Here is a 22,341-nt window from a genome sequence, read left to right as displayed (position 1 = left end):
ATTTGTGAATGAATGGGATAAGAAAAAAAGAGTTCCGTTGTCCAATGAAAATTGATCTTTGTTCCACTGACCAATCAGCTTCGAGAATCACTAATTGCACACTGTGCAAATATCAAAAAGTTATTACACTGCATATTTGAGCCCATATGGGTAATAAATATATATTAATGTATGTGTGTGCGTGCGTGCGTGCGTGCGTGTGTGTGTGTGTGTGTGTGTGTGTGTGTGTGTGTGTGAGTGTGTGTGCATGGCTCAGTTGTGTGTATGCATGATTGAATTATGTGTATGAACGGCTGAGTTTAACCAGCGCTTTTAAATCGTTCACACTTCAATGAACCCATCCCAATTGACGGATGAACGGGCAGGTGGCAAGATGTCGGACTGGGTAGTCGACTCACTAATAAATATATATTTGTGTATGTGTGTGTGTGTGTGTGTGTGTGTGTGTGTGTGTGTGTGTGTGTGTGTGTGTGTGTGTGTGTGTGTGTGTGTGTGCGTGCGTGCGTGTGTGAGTGTGTGTGTGTGCATGGCTCAGTTGTGTGTATGCATGATTTAATTATGTGTATGAACGGCTGAATGGCGTGTATGCAAGCTCGGAGGTTCACACAGTTTAACCAGCGCTTTTAAATCGTTCACACTTCAATGAACCCATCCTAATTGACGGATGAACGGGCAGGTGGCAACATGGCGGACAGGGTAGTCGACTCACTCATGTGTCTGAAGTGAAAGTGTATTTCAAAGAGAATTTGAGGTCAGTGATATAAAAACTATTGAAATACAACGATGGGAATGTGTCTGGAACAATATCGGGGGCTGTAGGAGGATTTGCTACAGTCATCATTAAGATATTGACGAGAAAAGCAAATAAGGCCAGACGTGGACGCACCCCTCGTTTTTACGCGCTGGTTGGTATACATACCCGCTTGGTTGTGCTGAACCTCATTCTCATACTGTTACTGATAGGAGGTGTCGAACCCAACCCAGGTCCGGATTCTAATGATGGCGTACAAACTAGATCTACTGCTGGTGGTAAAGGTGGAGAGAAGCAACTTACATTATCCTCAAAGGCAAGTGAAAAAGCTTTACAAGCTGTGTTGGATGAGAGGAGTGTCATGTAAGATAGACAAAATTCAGCGTTCTAATGATGATATGAATCTGAAACTTCAGACTGTTGAGAGTACACTGAAGGTGGTTTTAGAGCAGATTTCTGAGACTAGTAACCGATGTCAAACCCTAGAAGAGGAAAATTTTCATTTGAAAGATCAGATGAAAGCAATGGATGACAAACTTGATTACCTTGAGAATATGAGCAGGCGTAACAATCTGATATTTCACGGTGTACCGAGAGGTAATGAAACACAGTCATTGACTGATTGTGAACTGATTGTAAAAGATGTCCTTAGGAACGACCTGCAGTTATTAGATGATGTAAACATTCAAAGGGCACATCGCATTATGAAGGGGAAGGCTATTATTGTTAAGCTAGCAGACGACAAGGACAAACAGGCTATTCTGAGGGCATCTAAAGCTTTGAAGGACACTGGTATGTTTATAACTGAGGACTTCTCCCCATTGGTGCGACAGAAGAGAAAGAAATTTCTCCCGAGGATGTTTCAGGCGCGTGAATCAGGTTTTAAGGTATTTTTGCGGTTTGATAAGCTGTATACGGTCACTAGCCAGGACTTTCACGTGCAGTGAGTGCGTCTGATGATGTCATCAGCTCGCCCGGCATAAGCTAGGAAGATGGCCCGGTCCACCAGTTGCCGCCAGAGATTCATGCGAGTACTTGGTTTGAAATAGTAACATGGAATGTTCATGGTTTGAAACAGAAACCATCTGACTCTGACTTTATACAGTATTGTCTGAAGTTTGATGTCATTGGATTTGTTGAAATATGGAACAATGTAAATAAAGATGACATTTCTTCTATATTTACAAACCGTATGGTTTATATTGAATAACGGGACTTTAATAACAGAGGCGGTGTTGCCGTTTGTGTTAGCCATTTTGCAAGTCAATACATCAAGAAGATCTGGTCTGACTTTACTGATTGTATTTTTGTGCTTTTGGATAAGAAACTTTTGGTTACACATATGATAATTTATATGGGTGTGTGTATATTCACCCTGTATATTCATCCGTCCGGAGCGACCCAAGACTGCAGAAAGGGTTTGATTATTTAGAAAACTGTTTGCTCTCGTGCATCACAGATGCTGATATTGAAGACTATGTTTTTGTGATTACGGGTGAAATGAATGCTAGAACAGGCAACTTAAAGGATTATATTTTACAGGATGGCAACAAATACATTCCTTCATTGGAATATTTGAATTATAAAACTGACAGTTTTAGCATATCTAGAAAGTGGACTGATGATCATGTAAACTCCTATGGTTGTGATTTAATAGATTTATGCTGTTCTCTTGATATACATATGGTGAATCGGAGACAATATCAGATCCCCGCGGGGATTTTACATGCTTTGCTGGTGGGGTTGCCAGCATGGTTGAATATTGTTTATGTTCATCTGAATTATTTAGTACTAATTATGATTTCAGTGTAGCCACAAGATGTGAGTCAGATCATTTTCCCATTGTGTTTAAGTTTGCTGTAACAGATACAGAGAATGTTATCAGTAACATGAATGCTGATAATGCAGAATCTGTTTGTAGATACCGATGGTGTGCTGGTAAGGCTGAAGCGTTTTCTGAGTTACTTTGGGACTCGCTATCATCACATAGTTTTGATGATTTCAAGGGTGATATTTCTCGCGGTGTTGATTGTGCTGTTACATAGCGAATGTAAAGAGCTGAAACATGAGAAATATCGTATTCTTAATATGTTTAGAATAACTGGTGATCTGAACTATTTACAACAGTTTAGACAGTATGCGTATCGAAATATGTGTAGACAAAAGAAATTGATTTTTGAAGAGCGATTACTTGAGGATGTAACGTCTCATACTTGTAGTCCTAAGATCTTCTGGAACCAAGTGAAGGGACTTGTATCAGAAAACAGTAATGCAACTCAGTTTATAGCTCCATCAGAATGGGTCTCCTACTTTAAAAATATTTTGAATATAACTTATTATGATGTTGATCATGATAATCTTGCTTCTGCTGAGAGTTTTGTTTATGAACACGAGGAATCTAACTGTTTTGTCTGCAATGATGAAGAATTAAATGATATTTTGAATTGTGAAATCACTGAACCAGAAATTTTACATGCTATTTATCATTTGAAAGATGGTAAGGGGGCTGGTCCCGATCGAGTTCTACCAGAAATGATAAAGTGTTGCAAGGATAATCTTCTTCCTTATCTAGTTATATCATATAACGCTATTTGCAGAGTGGTAATTTTCCTGAGGATTGGGCTCGAGGTTTACTTACTCCCCTTCATAAGAAAGGCAGCAAATTTGATGTTAACAATTATAGGGGTATTACACTTAGTGATGTATTGGGTAAAATATTTACTTTTATTCTTAATAAACAGCTTACTATGTTTTGTGACATTTACGATAAGATACCAGAGTCTCAGGCAGGTTTTAGGGCTGGATACAACACCATTGATAATATATTTGTGTTGCAAAGTCTAATACAGAAATACTTATCTAAAGCTATAGCAGATTTTACTGTTTATTTGTTGATTTTAGAAAAGCCTTTGATTGTGTAAATAGAAAAGTGTTGTGGTATGTCATGTTAAATAAGGGTATACATGGAAAGTTATTTTATGTCATTAAAGATATGTATTTAAAAGTAAAATCGGCTGTAAAGTTATCAAATAGCACAGCAACTTGCTACTTTGAAACGCTAAGTGGTGTACGCCAAGGCTGCACCCTTAGCCCACTATTATTCTCTTTGCTTAGTGTTGAATTAGAATCAATGTTGCAGTCCTCTGGGGAGAGTGGAATATTTGTGAGTCAAGAATCTCTAGACATTTTGTTGTTATTATGTGCCGATGATTTGTGCATAATTGATGATACTGTAGTTGGTCTCCAACGAAAACTTAATATCCTTAAATCTTTCTGTACTAAATGGGGTTTAGAAGTTAACCTTAGTAAGGCTGAAATTTTAGTTTTTAGAAATGGTGGAAAACCTAGGAGTACTGAGAAATGGAGGTTTGAAGATGTTAATGTTAATGTATCTACCTATTATAATTATCTTGGTTTGTTATTTTCAAATCGGCTGTGTTGGACGACTGGTATCAACTCTCTTGTTAAGAAGGCAAATAGGGCTCTGTTCGTTGTTAAGAAATTACAGCATTGTTTGAAGAACATACCCGTACATATACTTTTTAAAATATTTGACAGTCAAATTAAGCCTGTATTATTATACACTTCAGAAATATGGGGCTATTCAAAAATTGCAGCAATTGAAAAATTTCAGATTAAATTCTGTAAATTTACTATTGGAATTGGAAGTCATGTTTCAAATGTTGCTGCCCTTGGCGAATGTGGTAGATATGGATTATTTATTGATTATCACAAGAGATGTATTAAATATTGATTGAAATTGTTATCTTTACCCAGTTATAGATACCCTAAGCAATGTTTTTTAATGCTGAAATCTTTAGATAAAGGTAATCGCAATACATGGGTAACTTGTGTCAAAAGATTATTATTCAGTTATGGATTTGGCCACGTGTGGATTTCGCAGGAAGTTTGTAATGAGACCCCTTTTTATTGATGCATTTATTCAAAGGTTAAAAGACTGTAACCAACAGGACTGGTATTGTAAAGTTCGTGAAATAAGTAAATTATCAATGTATAAGGAATATAAGTCATTGCTAACAGTTGAAAAGTATCTCTGTGAAATCACAAGCCGTCTTTATAGACGTATGTTTTGTTTGTTAAGAGTTTGCCAGTTGCCATTGATGGTAAATGTAGGTAGAAGATGCGGTATAGAGTATTGTAATAGGCAGTGCAGATTTTGTAATTTACAGGAAACTGAAGATGAGTTTCATTTTATGCTTGTCTGCCCACGTTACAGATTTTTAAGAAATAAGTATTTACCTATTTATTACTCTTCCAATCCTACTTTATTTAAATATATTACACTATTATCTTGTAACCGCCCTAGTATTGTAACTAATTGTGTTACGTATATACTGGAAGCACTTGCAATCTGAAATACTGTCACTTAATACCCTCTGTCATCTGCCTCATATTGTATTTTTCAATGAGTATTTGTACGTGGGCCTATGGCCTTTTTACTGAAATAAAGAAATGAATCATAGTTGACGTTGAATTCTTATATTTTCATACTTTGTAGTTTACTGGTCTCACCGAATAATATCGTAACAATGTTTGCTTAAATTTCTCTGAAGTAAGGAATTATTATGGTATGGCTGAGTTTGGTGTGCATGATTGGGTTCTCTGTATGCATGACTGAGTTGTGTGTGTGTATGACTAAGTTGTGTGTATGTATTACTTCGTTGTGTATATGCATGACTGATTTGTGTGTAGGCATGACTGAGTTATGTGTATGTATGGCCGTGTTATCTATGAATTACTGATTTGTGTGTGCATAATTGAGTTTTTATTGCATGATTGGGTTATGTGTCAGCATCACTGGGTTGTGTGTATGCATGATTGAGCTATATGATTGAGTTGTGTGTGTATGTGTTTATGCATGGCCGATGTGTGTGTGTACATGGCCGATTTATGTGTGTGGACATGGTGTGTGTGTGTGTGTGTGTGTGTGTGTGTGTGTGTGTGTGTGTGTGTGTGTGTGTGTGTGTGTGTGTGTGTGTGTGGCACAAACATTTTGCCACTCACTCGCAGTGCTTTACACACTAAAAGGATAGGTGACCTCCAACCTGCCTACATCTCAATCTGCCTACACTTTTTGTAGGCAGACTGAGTATAAATTAGTAATTAGTGTAGGCAGACTGAGAGTAGTGAAATGCTATCTTACCTGGTGAAAAATGGAATGGTCCACAATGTAACAGCGAGAGAAAAGGAAGATGTTGCTTTACATACATGTGGTATCAACAGTAGTTTTAGAAACAACATCGGCCGCACGGCCTTTCAGACACAAAATAATTTAAAGGTTAATGTGAGACATGCCAATGCATGTTTCTTTGTTTGTTTTGGTTAGTTATCAAAATACTTTATTAAGTTTCAATGCCTTCTCAGTTAGAAGGATTAACCAATTAACCCAGATATCAAACACTTACTTATCTACTTTGTTTTTATTAGTTAATCCTATTCACACTTTTACTCACATTGTTAACCTTTTACTTTATTTCAAGGAGTATTTTATTCTAAAAACCCTGAAATAGTATAAAAGGTGTGTGTAAAACTTTTACTCCAAAACAACCAATCAATATTCACGGCAGAACTAATGGGCATGGCCTCAGCCCTCCATAATCAAAAATCCTAATACTTACCGACTCCCTAAGTGGACTGCAAGCCCTCCAAAACAAAAATACCAAAACCGACCTAAATTAATAAATCAAATACTTAAAAGCTCCAACGACCTAACTAAGGCAGGCAAACAAATAACCTTCTTGTGGATACCCGCCCACGTAGGAATATACGTCAAAATCCCAGAAATAAGCTTAAACTTACCCATCTCAAAATCAGAAATTAAAGTGTAAACAAGCAATAGATCACCAAAAAATGCCATAACCTATATCTAAACTCAAATAGCCAAATAAAAAAAGTACACACCAACCTAAATAACCACCTAACAAAAATTAATGTTTGTTTGGAGGAGGGTTATGTAGTGTTCTCATAGGACGAAAAAGGTGGTCCCAATGTTTGGGCCAGGTTGCGTATATTCATTCTACTACTACTTCAATAGGGTAAGTTACGGGCTACACTGTCCTTCAGGGACGTTGTAAATATTTCGTGGGCCATAATACAAAACCCTCTCTTAATAAGGCCAGTCATCATGGACGACAACGTAAGGCAACACCGTGCACATGCCGTTGTCAAATTCCTACGTCAATAAGCAATATCAACCTTTCCCTGCCCTGCCTTTCAGGAGTCCAGATCATAATCCCATTGAGCATGGTTGGGACATTATCGGTCGGAAAGTGCATCAGAGGAATCCCTCAACGCAAAGTCTTGAAAAATGTCACCAGGCCCTTCATCAGGAATAGGTTGGATTACCTCGGCGTCAAATTCAATGTCTCGTATAGTCAATGAGGGGGAGGGTTCGTGATGTTATCCTGGTCGGCAGGGGTTATACCCGATACGGACATTGTGTTGTGGTAATGAAACTTGTGTAATTTGTTGAGGATTGGGCGTCAGAACCATGATTGTTACAGCACATATAAACTCACACGGCCATAGTTGTCAACACGTGATTATTGTCTTTCATGTACTCCATGAAGTTTAATTTAAGCAGATGGTGCAGAAAATTGACGTTTGAATACGCACACAGTAGTACTATGAAACATATTCGATGTTGAAATACTTTCTTCCTCTTGTGTTACAAGATACTGAAATGGTACGTATTATGGTCTTTATCTGTTGCTTTTGAAAATGTAACTTCGACCCAGGGTTAATCACCAATGGGTCTCGAGTCTCATATTCTCTTAGTCCCATATAAGCGCTACGTGAAGTGAAACCTGTCGTGATATTGGTCAGTGACGACTTCTTCAAAGACTCAGTTTCACGTCGATATGTGCACATGCGACGCTAACCTTACGTCTGATCTCGCAGATGAGCCCTAACAATCTGTCGGTCTTCACTGTCTGTTGTCACACGCTGCTGCCCTGAGCTTGGTCGGTCTCTGGTACGTACCGTCTGATGAAATCGCTGGCACAATCTTGTAATCGTACTGTGGTGACACCAAAACGTTGCTGCTATGGCCCTCGTAGTCATGCCAACATCAATCATGCCATGGCACGTTCCCGTTGCTCAAGCGTCAATTTCCACATTGCGTCCTCTGTGCTAGGGATAAGCTACCGCCTAAATTCGGGTGGCTTTTTGAACGCCTTCACTTTATGCCCCATATCTGCACGAAGAAATAATGACGACTCGCATTTTCGTGCTTTTAGAGAATGGTTCTTTGTTGTGTTTTGCTGACGACGCAGTCCTTAAAACCGTTTAGGAGTGTCTTAAACTCCAGACCATGCCGGATTTTTAATGCTCTTTCACAGATATTGTGATATTTTCTTTAATACATGTTGGTGCGTTTACAAAATGTTTCAGTATATATCACATATTGTCATGGCCAGTAAACCGCAGGCAGCAGAAATGAATGGAGCTTTTCTGAATGATTTTGTAGTTAAATGTCCTTGTGGTGTACATGTACATGACAGGTTTGTTCACTGTAGAAGCTTCTTTTTGGGAGAATTTCTAACGTCTTGCTGGGTTTTTTCGACATGACTGGATACCTATTTGGAAACATCGAATTCCCGCCAGCTTCTAACACTTGTCTGGCTTCAACACATGCCTCTTCATATTCAACTGAGACAATATTCTAAACATTCGTGAGTGCTAAGACGTTAGTTCTAACGCCTGATACTTGTTGCTGTTGCCACTTATTTGTCCCATTGTGTGTTGTTATAAACATAATTAATGGACTATTCATTGATCTTGTGTGGTCATTTCCTTATTTCACAAGCAAGTTCTGTGCCTACCGATTTCTGGGTTAACCACGAAACACAATCACATGCGGGAACATAAATTGTAGCAAGTATTGCTATTGCTATAAGTACACTGACGAGCAAAAGAAACTAAACCAAAATATACACCAGACTTGATAAAATATTTCAAATCAGCAAGTAGACAGCAATGATACAGAGTTATAATGCACTGGCAGTGAAAATACGGGACCCACGTGGACGACAAGGACATGGGGTATAATGTCAGTTTGCAGTCACTGTAAACAGAATATGACTGGTATTAGATATTACACGTCAACGCATGAGAATAATTAGTCTCGAATATCTGCCGAAACGAATTCCATAGGACCTAAAATTCCCTATCGCGTGTGTCCCCAATTAGCTTCAATTCGGTATTCGGTGCCATTCTTTCCGGTGTGCCTGTATTACGTCACGTATGTTTGGAGGAGGGCTAGGTAGTGTTCTCATCGGACGAAAAAGGTGGTCCCAATGTTTGGGCCAGGTTGCGTATATTCATTCTGCTACTTCTTTAATAGGGTAAGTTACGGGCTACACTGTTCTTCGGTGACGTTGTAAATATTTCGTGGGCCATAATACAAAACGGGTTATAGCTTAAACGGCACCTCAGCAAAACGTCACCGAGCGAAAACGGCACCGATTGGCGAAAACGTCACCTCGCCTGAAACGATAACGGCTACTATTGCCTGGCACCTTATTATTTGTTTACCTTGGTACTGAAATACATGAAATTGAACTCACATGGTCACTTTCAGACACAAATAATTGTGAAGTATTAAACAAAAGTTTACATTAGAAACTAGCCTCTACTTGCCGACTCTGATTTGGAGGCGCAACTGAACTTTTTGAGAAAACATCACATGCTTTGAAGTACAATAAATGAAATTAAACTCACATGCTAACTTGCAAACACAAATACTTGTGAAATGTTAATCGCCTTTGAACAAGTAAACATTAGCGTCTACACTAATTTACTCACCGACTCTGAATGGGAGACGCAACTAAAGTTATCGTTGAAACATCACATGCTTTGAATTTTTAAGTACCTTTACCCAAATTAACTCAATGTCAAGCTAAAACTGAGTCTGGCTGAAATATCAAGATATTGGACTGCAGGTATACTATATATTCAATATAATTTTAGCAAGTTATATCTAAACTCAAATAGCCAAATCATAAAAAGTACTAAGCAAACAACTAACCAAACCAAAAATTCTCCATCCATCAAAAACAATCGAAAGAGTAATCACTAAACTCCAAACAGGACACATCAACCTAAATAAACACCTAAATTTCTTTTAGAAAACACACTACAGGTAACTGCCCACACTGCAAACAACCAGAAACCCCAGAACACGCACTCATCCACTGCACACACTACCTAACACATCGAACCGCATTACAAACCACCCTCAATCTAAACAAGGCTCTCACTCTAGAAGCAATACTAAACCCACAAAATAAACTAGAAAACTTCAAGGCCTTAGGCGTATTCTTAATCAAAACGGAACTAATAAAACTCATCTAAAAACACAATAATGTACCAAATCAAAATCACATAAACAAACAAACGTCCACCATACCCAGCTCCCTTAGTTCCCCTCCCCAACCCCACCGGCATCTATTCCAAATCTCAAAATTCCCAAATTCTATATAAGCAACCCCTAAAGCCCCCTCTTGGGTTGCACACATCACTTTCGCCCCTTTCGGAAACACATTAAATGGCCTGGCCGGGCCCGTGTGCGAAATACGCATCAGTCGGAAAGCGCACGTTAAATTTCCAAAGTAAGTAAGTAAGTAAGCAAGTTAGACATCAAACATCTAAATTCGCTGATGACGGAGCAATATGGGTAAAGCACAGATATATTTCACAAATCCGCCTCCAGTCAGCCCTGGGCGGAGTAGATCAATGGTGCAATAAATGGGGATTTACCCTTTCAAGTGATGCAGGAGCGAAGGCCAAACTAACTCTATTTCAGAGAGATGGACAGGTACTCGAACGTATATAAACAGAGCAGACAAGGATCAAAATGAAATTATATCAATATACGAAAATAGAAATCATATTAATGCAAAAACAGAAAGTATGTAATATACCAAACTCACAATAGATATGTGTACCAAACTCACACACGGGAGTCCCAAAGAAGGACAGGTCAGCCAAAATTGCTAAGGCAGAAGGCGAACTCTTAAAGCAACAACAACAGTAAGTTAGAAAGAAATAGTTATTTATAGATATAGAAAGATATTCTTTATTTCCTCCAGATATTGAAGATACGTATCATATATGATATTATGTATAATTACAGAGCTGTACAGTAGTACAATTTAACAATATTATGAGAAATGATAACTACAAAATGCGTGACAATGAAGCATTCTTATAAGACAGGTTTGGGAACTGTTCAGGACGTCCAAGTGCAAGCAGCCAGAGTCTGTGTTCTTTATCATTACGTAGCGAAACATATCTATTTAAGTTAAGTCTAGATAGCAGCTTAGAGCATACAGCTTCCTGGTCTGCAAAAATAATCCTTTCCTTAACAATATCAGACCATGCCTTTTCACTTCGGAAGCTACATTTAATTAGAAAATCTTCTATTTCTGCATAGAGTCTAAGCATGTTATATACAGGTGACAAAGCACATCGTTTTCTGAAGTTATCCAACGCTATTTCGTATCTAAACTGCCCAAGGCGAGTAATGAATACCTTTTTAAAAACATAGCTGTAGCTGGACCGATATAGTTTTCCAAATAGTAACAGTGACTGTTAGTCAATAAAGGATTGGAGAGATAGCCACAGTACCTGATGTACATTTTCTACTGAAATAACGTTGAATAACTTCTAGCATATCGTATTCTTTGAGGGTTAATAGTCCCCAGACATTACATCCATAGAGCCCGCATGGGAGTATCACTCGTTCCCAGATCCTTTTTGTTGAGATTGGATTCATGCCTCCAAACTTTAGTCCAGTATCATTATTACTATTTATTAACATTTTTAACTTTTCACAAGCTAATTGTGTTCGTTCTAAGGAAGACTTATCAGAGCTAATCCTGACATACTGCCCATGTACAGGGATTGGGAGCAGGTAAATGTACGCTGCACATCAAATATTAGAACAGCGCTTTTCGTGACATTGTACTTAAGCTGCCATTTATATGCATACTGATTAACAACATTGAGAAGATCTTGAAGGCCTATTGGTGAACTACTAAACAGTGTTGTATCATCTGCCAAGAGCTGGCCTGGAGTATGTGCCCACGGCAGATTTAGCCCCTGCTTATAATTAGAGCGTTCCAGCTCACATAACAGATCGTTTATATATAATGTAAAGAGCCAAGCAGATATAACACTGCCTTGACCAACTCCTTGGCGTCCATGAAACAAGTCTGATCTATAGCCTGCAAAGCTGACATAGGATTACATAGACATATAAGAGCTACGTAGTATTCGCCATGTTTTACCCGTGATACCAAGGTCAAAAAGTTTTAGAAAAAGTCCATCTTGCCATACCCTGTCAAAGGCTTTTTCATTATCTAGAAATGCACAGTAGACTGGAGAACGTCTTTCACTGTAATATGCTATTGCTTCTACCATGACCTTTTATGAATTGGGAGGATTTGACCTATGTTGTACTCACAAGGTATATATTCATAGTGCACAACTGTATTGAATAAAACCATGAGATGGTGATGTTAGATCCACCTGCTTTTTTAATATGCTCGTTTGAGATTTCATCATGCCCTGGTGATTTACCTGTTTTAAGAGATTTGACAGTATACATCAGTTCAGTGCAGGGTTTTGAAAGGGGAGATGCTATAGCTACACCATTATTGTCATAAGAATCGGTGCTATCTAATACCTCATTTTTAAAGTCATTAACACGTTGTTTGACGTAAGAGGAAAATAGAACATCATGTTTCAGATCAGTATCCGGGGCAGCTAGATTTATGTAATATTCGCCAAACATATCACATATATCTTTCGGGTCATTAGATGATTTATCTGAATAGACAAGTTTTTTAATATGACCTTTGTTTTTACGATAACGTTTAGCTACCCTGAAGTATTCATGAACATCAACCTCAGCAGCTTCATAAACCTCTTTGTATCTATCATCTATCAGCTTTTGTTTTGAGATCCGATGCTGTTTTCTAAATAACCGTTTGGCTTCTTTGTATCTAGCAAAAAAGATGTTGCTTTTATCACGAGTTTTACCATTTTCCTTCCATTCTTTATGACACTTGCGCATACTATTGTGTAATGATTTAAGATTATCCTTTTTCCCAGTACGGTTTCAGCCTAAGTTGGAATTTTGATGAAGGAATGTACATTATTGCTGTATTTTGAAGGGCTGAGGTGATGTATTCATTGTAATATTGAATAAAGTCTACTGGCGTCTGGTAGTATGAAATTGCAAAAACAGTATCACGAAGCCAGTTTCATAACGATAAAGCATTAGATCCGTCTCAGTTGCTTTGCGCCAGTTAAGTTTATCACCTCCATATTGGCTAATAGGTGTTGTTATAGTTAGACAGACAAGAATATGCAAATGATCTGATACAGAGTAAGATACATTTGTATCAATGACAAATCCGACAACATTAGGTGTAAAATCTACATTTACAAAAATGTAATCTAGCATAGTCTTAATATTTCCACTTTTGGTGAAATATGTATATCTAGGGACGTCATCGATGGGGATCACAGAGTACAGAGATCTTTCATTCAATACTCTGCTTAAGTACTTGGAACGCAGTTTATCAGGAGTGCGTAAGTCTGTGTTAAAGTCACTAAGTATGATAGTCTGTCAATGTTGTGAATACACATCATATAATTGCATGACATAGTCAAGCGCTTCACAATAAACACTGTCCAGCACATTACTAGATGGAAGATATGTTCCTATAATAAAAACAGCAACATTGTTCATAGTCAATTTGATACTGATCGTTCGATCATCATCTGGGGTGTTTATCACAGACGAGACACAACATTCCCATTTACGAACAAATATTGCTACAACTTTCAAGTTTATCAGCAAATTCAGTAGCAGCATGCATAACGCCACGCACATTCCATGTAGCAAGTCAGATCATAAGAAACAAGAGACAGGTCACAAATAGTCGGGATCTTGATTTACTTGTCATGTTTAATATCTTGACTGTTCATCATCATACGCTTGCAGTCAGAAAGCGCACGTTAAATCTCCAATATAAGTAAGTAAGTGAGAGGAGGGGGTGTCACATTCATATTGAGTCGCATTTTTGGCTATTGGCCAGCGTTCGCATTCTTTTGGAGACGCATTTATTTCACGATTTACAGTATTCAATTTCGCATAAATGGGCTGCGTTCAGTGGCTCTCGAAATAGAACCAGGTACAATCCTTTTAACCGGCATAAGAACCATAATACTGACGTGCAATGGTCGCATTGAAAAGATTCAAGCTTTCATATTTGTATATTTAAAAGTCCTTGTCATTGTGAGAAAAAGACAACTGATTCAAAATTATATCCACCTAATGTCTATCGGAAACTTTCAATTAATCCATATTAAAACAATTTTAAAAATTATACAACCTCTTCTTGAAGATTCCGCTTTTAAGATCCAACATTTATTAATTGATGATAAAGTTTTTTTATGAAATCCGAAGAAAGGACAAGAAATTTCAAGTTGATTTTCGCCTTATTTCACAACGCATGAAAGTGGCACGGGTTATTTCGGATAATTCAAATCATTCTCAAAAAAGTTTCGTATTCAACAGGTTTTCAGTACAAATACAGACGCAAAGAATGCATATTTCTGGACGAATTTGGTTAAAAGCGTTTCAATTAATACGATGCTTTCCCTCCACTACAGGTGTTTTTTATGGTTCTTAAACAGGAGTGGCTTTTCCTTTATTTCTGACGTAAACCATATGGTGGGCACCATCCTATCCGTTAGGTTATTAACTAGCGTAAGCTGTCTAGCAGGCGAGGACGGTTACGACAAGATGTCCAAGATGGTTATTCATGCACGAACTTTTTAGTAATGAAATGCCTTGTTTAACAATGTTTACGTACCAGTCATTTGTCAGGGTTGTTAACGCTTGTCGGTAAGGTAAAGCGAGTATATTTGATTACAAAATTATTTCGATTTTGAAATATATTATTATCTGAAAATGCTCCATGTTCAAAGTTAATGCTTATCCTGTTCTATGTTAAAAGAAAGCAACATCTTCTCCTCCTTTACCAATACTGAATTACAAGGCGAATGTTTATTCCTACTTACTTATTACTATTCATTGCTGCGACAATACTGTATTCATTATATTTTCTACAGAGATAATACTTTTATTCGGAATTCATGTCTCATATAATGGTTACTTGATACAGTTAATTATGTTAAATTACATTACTTTTCTTAGTTCAATTCCTTATCTTCAATAGTGCTTGCAATGTTCTATTACTATCCGTGTTTCAATGTATTTTCTCACATTCATCACATAGTTATATGTATTGTTCGTCCTGCTGCTCTAAACAGCAAAGCCTATGCTAAATATTGTTAGTTAGTACTTCTTCATTATTATACACTTGTACTGTATGGTCAGTACGAGGTGGCTTCGTTATATTTTACGTAATAATTGATATACATTACGATTACGCGGACACAAGGGCACCTGTACAGAGTTGTCCATATATACGATTTAGATAACCATTTACTTGATGTGCATCAATCTACATTGATGTAATGCTGACATTGTTATATGTCTGCATATATATATCAGTTTTATCCAATTTATTTTTATTTTTTTATAAAAAAATTTTCAATCATTTTACATTTATTTGATGAAATGTGACATTCCAGTACATAGTTGATTAATCATCTAAATAGATCATAGCAAGTTGACCAACATTTATAGAATAGGCCAATTATTTCAAAAGACAGGAAATGACGGGAGTCTCTTATTTAACTTACTTTTAAATATAAGATCTTTTGTTATCAAAAAGATGATATTTAGAGGGTCATTGCGCTTTTCTGGAAAACCAGTCATCACATAGTTCTTTGCAATTTCGATTTGGATGTTAGCCTTTTGAACTAGATAACTCCACTTGGGTTTCGAAGTAAGAATGCGTCTTATCATTGATATTTTTTTAGCCTGGATTGTTGTTTTAATGTTTGGGGCATTGAACCCTCCATCCTTTCTTCACAAATGATTTAGTTTCTCTTAATTTTGTCAGGCTTATTCTTCCAGATAAACTTAAAACAATTTCTTTGAAACGCATTAACAACATCAGTGTTTGGATTAAGTAGTGAGCTGAATAAGTAATGTAGCTTAGGAATAATTAACGATTTTAAAATCGTGTTTCTGCCAAGGTGAGTAAGGTTGCGGGCTGACCAAATAGATATTAGCTGTTCACATATTCTAATCTTTTCTGTATAATTTGTTACTATCATATCATCAAGATCCTGGGTAAATGTAATTCCTAGAAGGTCAAAGTCACTTTGGTCCCAGTTGAGATTAAGTTGGGGGCATAATTTCATATTTGAGTGGGTTTTTTTATACAATCCATATGAGACGCGTTTTTTCAATGTTAACTTTTAGACCTGAGAATCTGGCAAAGACGTTTAATACATTAAACACAGCAAAGAGACATTGTTCGGAACCGTCTAAAATACATGTTGTATCGTCTGCAAACTGATTGATTAGAAATTCTACATTGTCTATTGTTACCCCTTTGATAATTTTTTTTTTTATCATTTTGACAAGAATCTATGCACAGAGAATAAATATGTATGGAGAGAGTGGATCACCCTGACGACACCCCCTTTGTATATCAAACATAGGCGAACCATAACCATTTACAAGTACACTGGATTCCATCCCGTTATATAATGTCATGAACCACGAACGTATTGATCGTCCAAAATTGAAAAAAAAGCTTGTATCAATGAAGAACCAGTCAACTGTATCGAATGCCCTGTCAAAGTCGATTAGTAGAAGTAGTCCAGGAATTTGGTGTGATTCTGTGTATTCCATAAAGTCTTAAATGACAACTGTAAGAAAACTTAAAAAAGTCATTTAGCGCCGCGATTTGAATCTCGGACTACACTCGGTTCATCTCACCGACGGGGTCCCGGCTGTGCAATCAAAATGGTTCGGTTTCCTTGATCAGCTGAATTTATATCCTGTCGGTACCATTTTGGAAGAGGGAAATCAGAGTGAAAATTAACAAACACCTGTCAACTTACATGTGGGTGACAGCTTTGGACGAAGAGAAATGTCACCACCGCAACAAGAAACGACAGTCGTGATCTACTCACAGCGTTTAACGGTAGAGATGAATAGCAGATGTTATTTTCACATTTGACATGTTTTGTCCACAAAAACAGAAGTCAGGCACATTTTCACGGTGTTTCCGAATGATTTGTATCAGAACTGTTCACTTTAAACTGTTCATGCAGTCGTGTATGTTTATTCACACCTTCGGATGCAATATCACAAAATATGCTTCGAATGGGGACACTGATGGCAGAGCATCCATGGTAAGTCTTGATATCTTTCCATATAGTTTGAACTGACTTCATTTCTTCGTTTTTACGTTGAAAGTCGCGAAATTGGTCGGATGCATCATTCTCATAGGGACCCTCGACCTATCGGTTGTCGTACATTGCATATAGATATAACTCGATTATAAAAGGGCAGTAGTATCTCTATGCATAAATAATATGGAATGCAAAGCGAAATTGATGCGTGTGACGATCTTGTTTGGTTTAATAAAGTGTATGTAAATGTCTCTCACTTTGATGAGATTCGTTCAGTTCTCCCTCGTAGTTGTAAAAGCGAATGACGCCTCGTGATGTTTTTATAAATGAAAAAGTTGTTCCAGTGTGAGAAGGTCGAGGTTATCCAAAACAAAAAAGAATAAAACGAGGTCAACCTTGTACACACATGTGACGTACGGATTTAGTATCTTCACCACGTTTCATTACAGATGATCATGATATATTCACCCGACCGATGCAAAAGAATACCCACAGTATAGTCAACTGTCAGCACTGCAACCAACAGTACAGTTAACTCTCAGCCATGCATCCCACAGTACAGTCAACTGTCAGCCCTGCACCCCACGGTACAGTCAACTGTCAGTCCTACATCCCTAACTACAGTTAACTGTCAGCCCTGCTTTCAACAGTACAGTCAACTTTCAGTTCTGCATCCAAAAGTAGAGTCCCCTGTTGGGACTGCATCCAACAGTATAGTCAACTGTCAGCCATGCATCCAACAGAACAGTTAACTGTCAGCCCTGCATCCCACTGTACAGTCAACTGTTAGTCCTACATCCCCCAGTACAGTCAATTGTCAGCCCTGCATCCCACAGTAGAGTCAACTGTCGGTCTTGCATACCACAGTACAGTCAACTGTCAGCCCTGCACCCCACAGTACAGTCAATTGTCAGTTCTACATCCAAAAGTATAGTCCCCTGTTGGAACTACATCCAACAGTATAGTCAACTGTCAGCCATGCATCCAACAGTACAGTCAACTGTCAGCCCTGCACCCAACAGTACAGTCAACTGTCAGCCTTGCATCCCACAGTACAGTCAACTGTTAGTCCTACATCCCACAGTAGAGTCATCTGTCAGTCCTACATCCCACAGTTGAGTTAACTGTCAGCCCTGCATACCACAGTAGAGTCCACTGTCAGTCCTACATACCACAGTAGAGTTAACTGTCAGCCCTGCATACCACAGTAGAGTCATCTGTCAGTCCTACATCCCACAGTAGTTAACTGTCAGCCCTGCATACCACAGTAGAGTCCACTGTCAGTCCTACATCCCACAGTAGAGTTAACTGTCAGTCCTACATCCCACAGTAGAGTCATATGTCGGTCCTGCATACTACAGTACAGTCAACTGCTAGACCTGCACCCCACAGTATAGTCAAATGTAAGTCCTACATCCCACAGTACAGTCATTTGTCAGTCCTACATCCACCCGTACAGTCAACTGTCAGCCCTGCATACCTCACTACAGTCACCTGTCAGCCCTCCATCCCACAGTACAGTCAACTGTCGGTCCTACATCCACCAGAACAGTCAACTGTCAGTCCTACATCCCCCAGTACAGTCAACTGTCAGTCCTACGTCCCCCAGTACAGTCAACTTTCAGTCCTAAATCCCACAGTACAGTTCACCGTCAGCCCTGCATGACAAAGTACAGTCAAATGTAAGTCCTACATCCCACAGTACAGCCAATTGTCAGCCATGAATACAACTGTACAGTTAACTGTCAGTTCTAAATCCCACGGTTCAGTTAACTGTCAGCCCTGCATCCCACAGTACAGTCAAATGTAAGTCCTACATCCCACAGTACAGTCAACTGTAAGTCTTCAATCCTGGAGTACAGTTAACTCTCTGCCTGTAATCCCACAGTACAGTCAACTGTCCGTTCAACATCGCTCAGTACATTCAACTGTCACCAATACATCCCAATGCTCAGTCAACTTCCAGCCCTGCATCCCACAGTACAGACAACTATCAGCCCTGCGTCTCCTAGTACATTCAACTACCAGCCCTGCATCCCACAGTACAGTCAACTGTCAGCATTTCATACCACAGTATAGTCAAATGTAAGTCTTGCATCCCCCAGTTCAGTCAAATCTCAGCCATGAATCCCACGCAAGAGTCAACTCTTAGCCCTACATTCCACATTACAGTTAACTAGCAGCCCTGCACCCAACAGTACAGATAACTGTCAGTCCTGCATCCTGCAGTAGAGTCAGCTGTCAGCCCTGTATTCCACAGTACAATAAACTGTATGCCCTGCATCTCACAGTACAGTCAACTGTCAGTCCTGCATCCCCAAGTACAGTCGACTGTCAGTCTTGCATCCCAAGGGACAGTGAACTGTCAGCTCTGCATCCCAAGGTAAGTCAACTGTTAGCCCTGCATCACTAAGGACAGTTAACTGTCAGTCCTGCATCCCACAGTAATGTCAAATGTCAGTCCTGCATCTCACAGTACAATCAACTGTATGCCCTGCATCCCACAGTGCAGTCAACTGTAAGTCTTCAATCCTAGAGTACAGTTAACTCTCTGCCTGTAATCCCACAGTACAGTCAATTGTCCGTTCAACATCGCTCAGTACATTCAACTGTCACCAATACATCCCAATTGAATTGTTTGATAGGCATTACTTAGAAGTTGACGGATGACAAGATAGACACAATTTTATGGATAACAACTTTAGATGTGTTCCTGCCGTTGGCTCTTAGCAGGGTGTTGAGGGAGTTTGAGCTGGTGAAGTGGGTGTCGATGTTGGCTTGCTGTTTGAACACCCTGCTTAGAGCCAACGGCAGGAACACATGTAAACCCCAAGAGGCTAAAGGTGTAGTCTACAAAATTGACTGCACTTACTTACTTACTTACTTACTTTGGAGATTTAACGTGCGCTTTCCGACTGATGCGTATTTCGCACACGGGCCCGGCCAGGCCATTTAATGTGTTTCCGAAAGGGGCGAGGGTGGTCTGTGCAACCCAAGAGGGGGCTTTAGGGGTTGCTTATATAGAATTTGGGAATTTTGAGATTTGGAATAGATGCCGATGGGGTTCGGGAGGAGAACTAAGGGAGCTGGGTATGGTGGATGATTGTTTGTTTTTGTGATTTTGATTTGGTAGGTTATTATGGTTTTAGATGCGTTTTATTAGTTCCGTTTTTATTAAGAATACGCTTAAGGCCTTGAAGTTTTCTAGTTTATTTTGTGGGTTTAGTATTGCTTCTAGAGTGAGAGCCTTGTTTATATTGAGGGTGGTTTGTAATGCGGTTCGATGTGTTAGGTAGTGTGTGCAGTGGATGAGTGCGTGTTCTGGGGTTTCTGGTTGTTTGCAGTGTGGGCAGTTACCTGTAGTGTGTTTTTTAAATTTTTTTAGGTGGTTATTTAGGTTGGTGTGTCCTGTTTGGAGTTTAGTGATTACTCTGTCGATTTTTTTGGATGGATGGAGAATTTTTGGTTTGGTTAGTGGTTTGCTGAGCACTCTTTTGATTTGGCTATTTGAGTTTAGATATAGGTTATGCCATTTTTTTGTGATTTTTTGTTTGTTTACACTTTTAATTTTAATTGACTGCAACTGTGGGCAATCTTACGTAGGTGAAACATCCCGCCCAATCAACACCAGAATCAAAGAGCATAAAACCTCCACCATCAAATCCGACAGCAAATCAGCCATCTCGGACCATATCATCAACTGTCCCAATCACATCATCAACTGGGACAACCTCCAAATCCTCGCCAACAACCTCCATGATTTTACCAAAAGAAAACTAACAGAAGCAGTCCACATTCGCCGCCACAAGCCATCAATCAACAGAGATCAAGGCTATTTCATCCCATCCGCCTACTATGAACTCATCAAACAATAATCACCTGTTTATTGGCTTCATGCCCCCTTTGGCTTCTAGCTATGTGTTTTCTGTCCATCGTGTTGTGATAGCATAATCCCTTTGTTGTCACACCTACCTATGTTATCCCTCTCATGTATGCCCTTGTTGTTACTGTTAATCCTCTACTGTTTATCCTCCACTTGCTATATATATTCTGCACTATGTCCGTCATTCACCAGCTAACTCGCCACCACAAAACACCAAAAAACGCAAACTCGACACATCCACTCCACCTCCATCGCCAACACCCTCCCCGGCCGCCTTCCTCACCACCTTCGCCCTCTACTTCTTCTCAGCAGGCTCAGGCACCACTCTCTCACTAGAACTTTCGGCAGACAAAATAGGACTTTGGTTCAAAAGACAAAAAATAAATTACAACAATATTAAAAAAGCCAACAAAGGATACCAGATAATCTTTCCTAACCGAGAATCTTACAACGCAGCAAATAAAATAACTCAAATATTCCACGTCACGGTAATCAAACAAACACCTAATTGGCAACAATATACACGAGGCGTAATTAGGGTTAACCCAAGGGAAACAACTGAGGACTTACAATTATACTCTCTAGAAGCTAACATAAACCAAGACCAAAACCCTCAACCCCTAATCACCAGCACGCGCAGAATAACCTCAACTAGAAACGGAAAAACGGTCCCAACCTCCATTGTCATAATCAACTTTAAAAAAACCGCTAAATTCCCTGAAGCCCCCAAACACATATCCTTCGGAGCCCACACCAACTTAGAAGTCAAACCCTATATAAAGCAGGTTAAGCAATGTTCAAAGTGCCTCAAATACAACCACACTGCTTCCCAATGCACCTACCCTAAAACTAAATGTAAAAAATGCGCACAAACAGACTGCACAGGCACATGCACACCCTGGTGCATCCACTGCAAATCCACCCAACACACCTCACTTTCAAACCAATGCCCACACAGACACACACTCACCCAGCAGGCCAACAAACACATAAACATAGAAACGGCTAAAATCCAAACACGAAAATTTGCTACACCTGCATCTAAACCACTCCTCCCTACACCACACCTAAACACCATCCCACAAACAAACACCACACCCATAACCGACAGCTCTGTCTGGGACCCCTACCGAGAAACCGCACCCACCTCACACACACAAGCAGCCACTCAACCAACCACGAACCCTCCCAAAACATCAACCCCCGCATGCAAAACAAACCTCAAAATGACCACCACAACACGACCCTCATCCAAGCACCCTACAGCCCATATGGCAACAACGCTCTCCCACAAGCAAGCACAACAACAAAACACAAACACTAAGAAAACATC

General features: G+C 39.1%; 1 protein-coding gene across 1 annotated transcript; it reads left to right on the top strand.

Moving 5' to 3' along the window:
• The first annotated feature begins 999 nt into the window (after positions 1-999).
• LOC139457415 (uncharacterized) lies at positions 1,000-1,698 on the top strand. The gene has a single exon (XM_071238816.1). It carries the CDS (start codon positions 1,000-1,002, stop codon positions 1,696-1,698), a length of 699 nt encoding a protein of 232 aa, XP_071094917.1.
• Positions 1,699-22,341: the final 20,643 nt, after the last annotated feature.

Source organism: Haliotis cracherodii, unplaced genomic scaffold (genome assembly GCF_022045235.1).
Source record: "Haliotis cracherodii isolate W230 unplaced genomic scaffold, xgHalCrac1.p SCAF_12, whole genome shotgun sequence".
Classification (NCBI taxonomy): domain Eukaryota; kingdom Metazoa; phylum Mollusca; class Gastropoda; order Lepetellida; family Haliotidae; genus Haliotis; species Haliotis cracherodii.
Note: the sequence above shows the minus strand (reverse complement) of the source record. Positions and strands in the feature narration are given on the sequence as shown.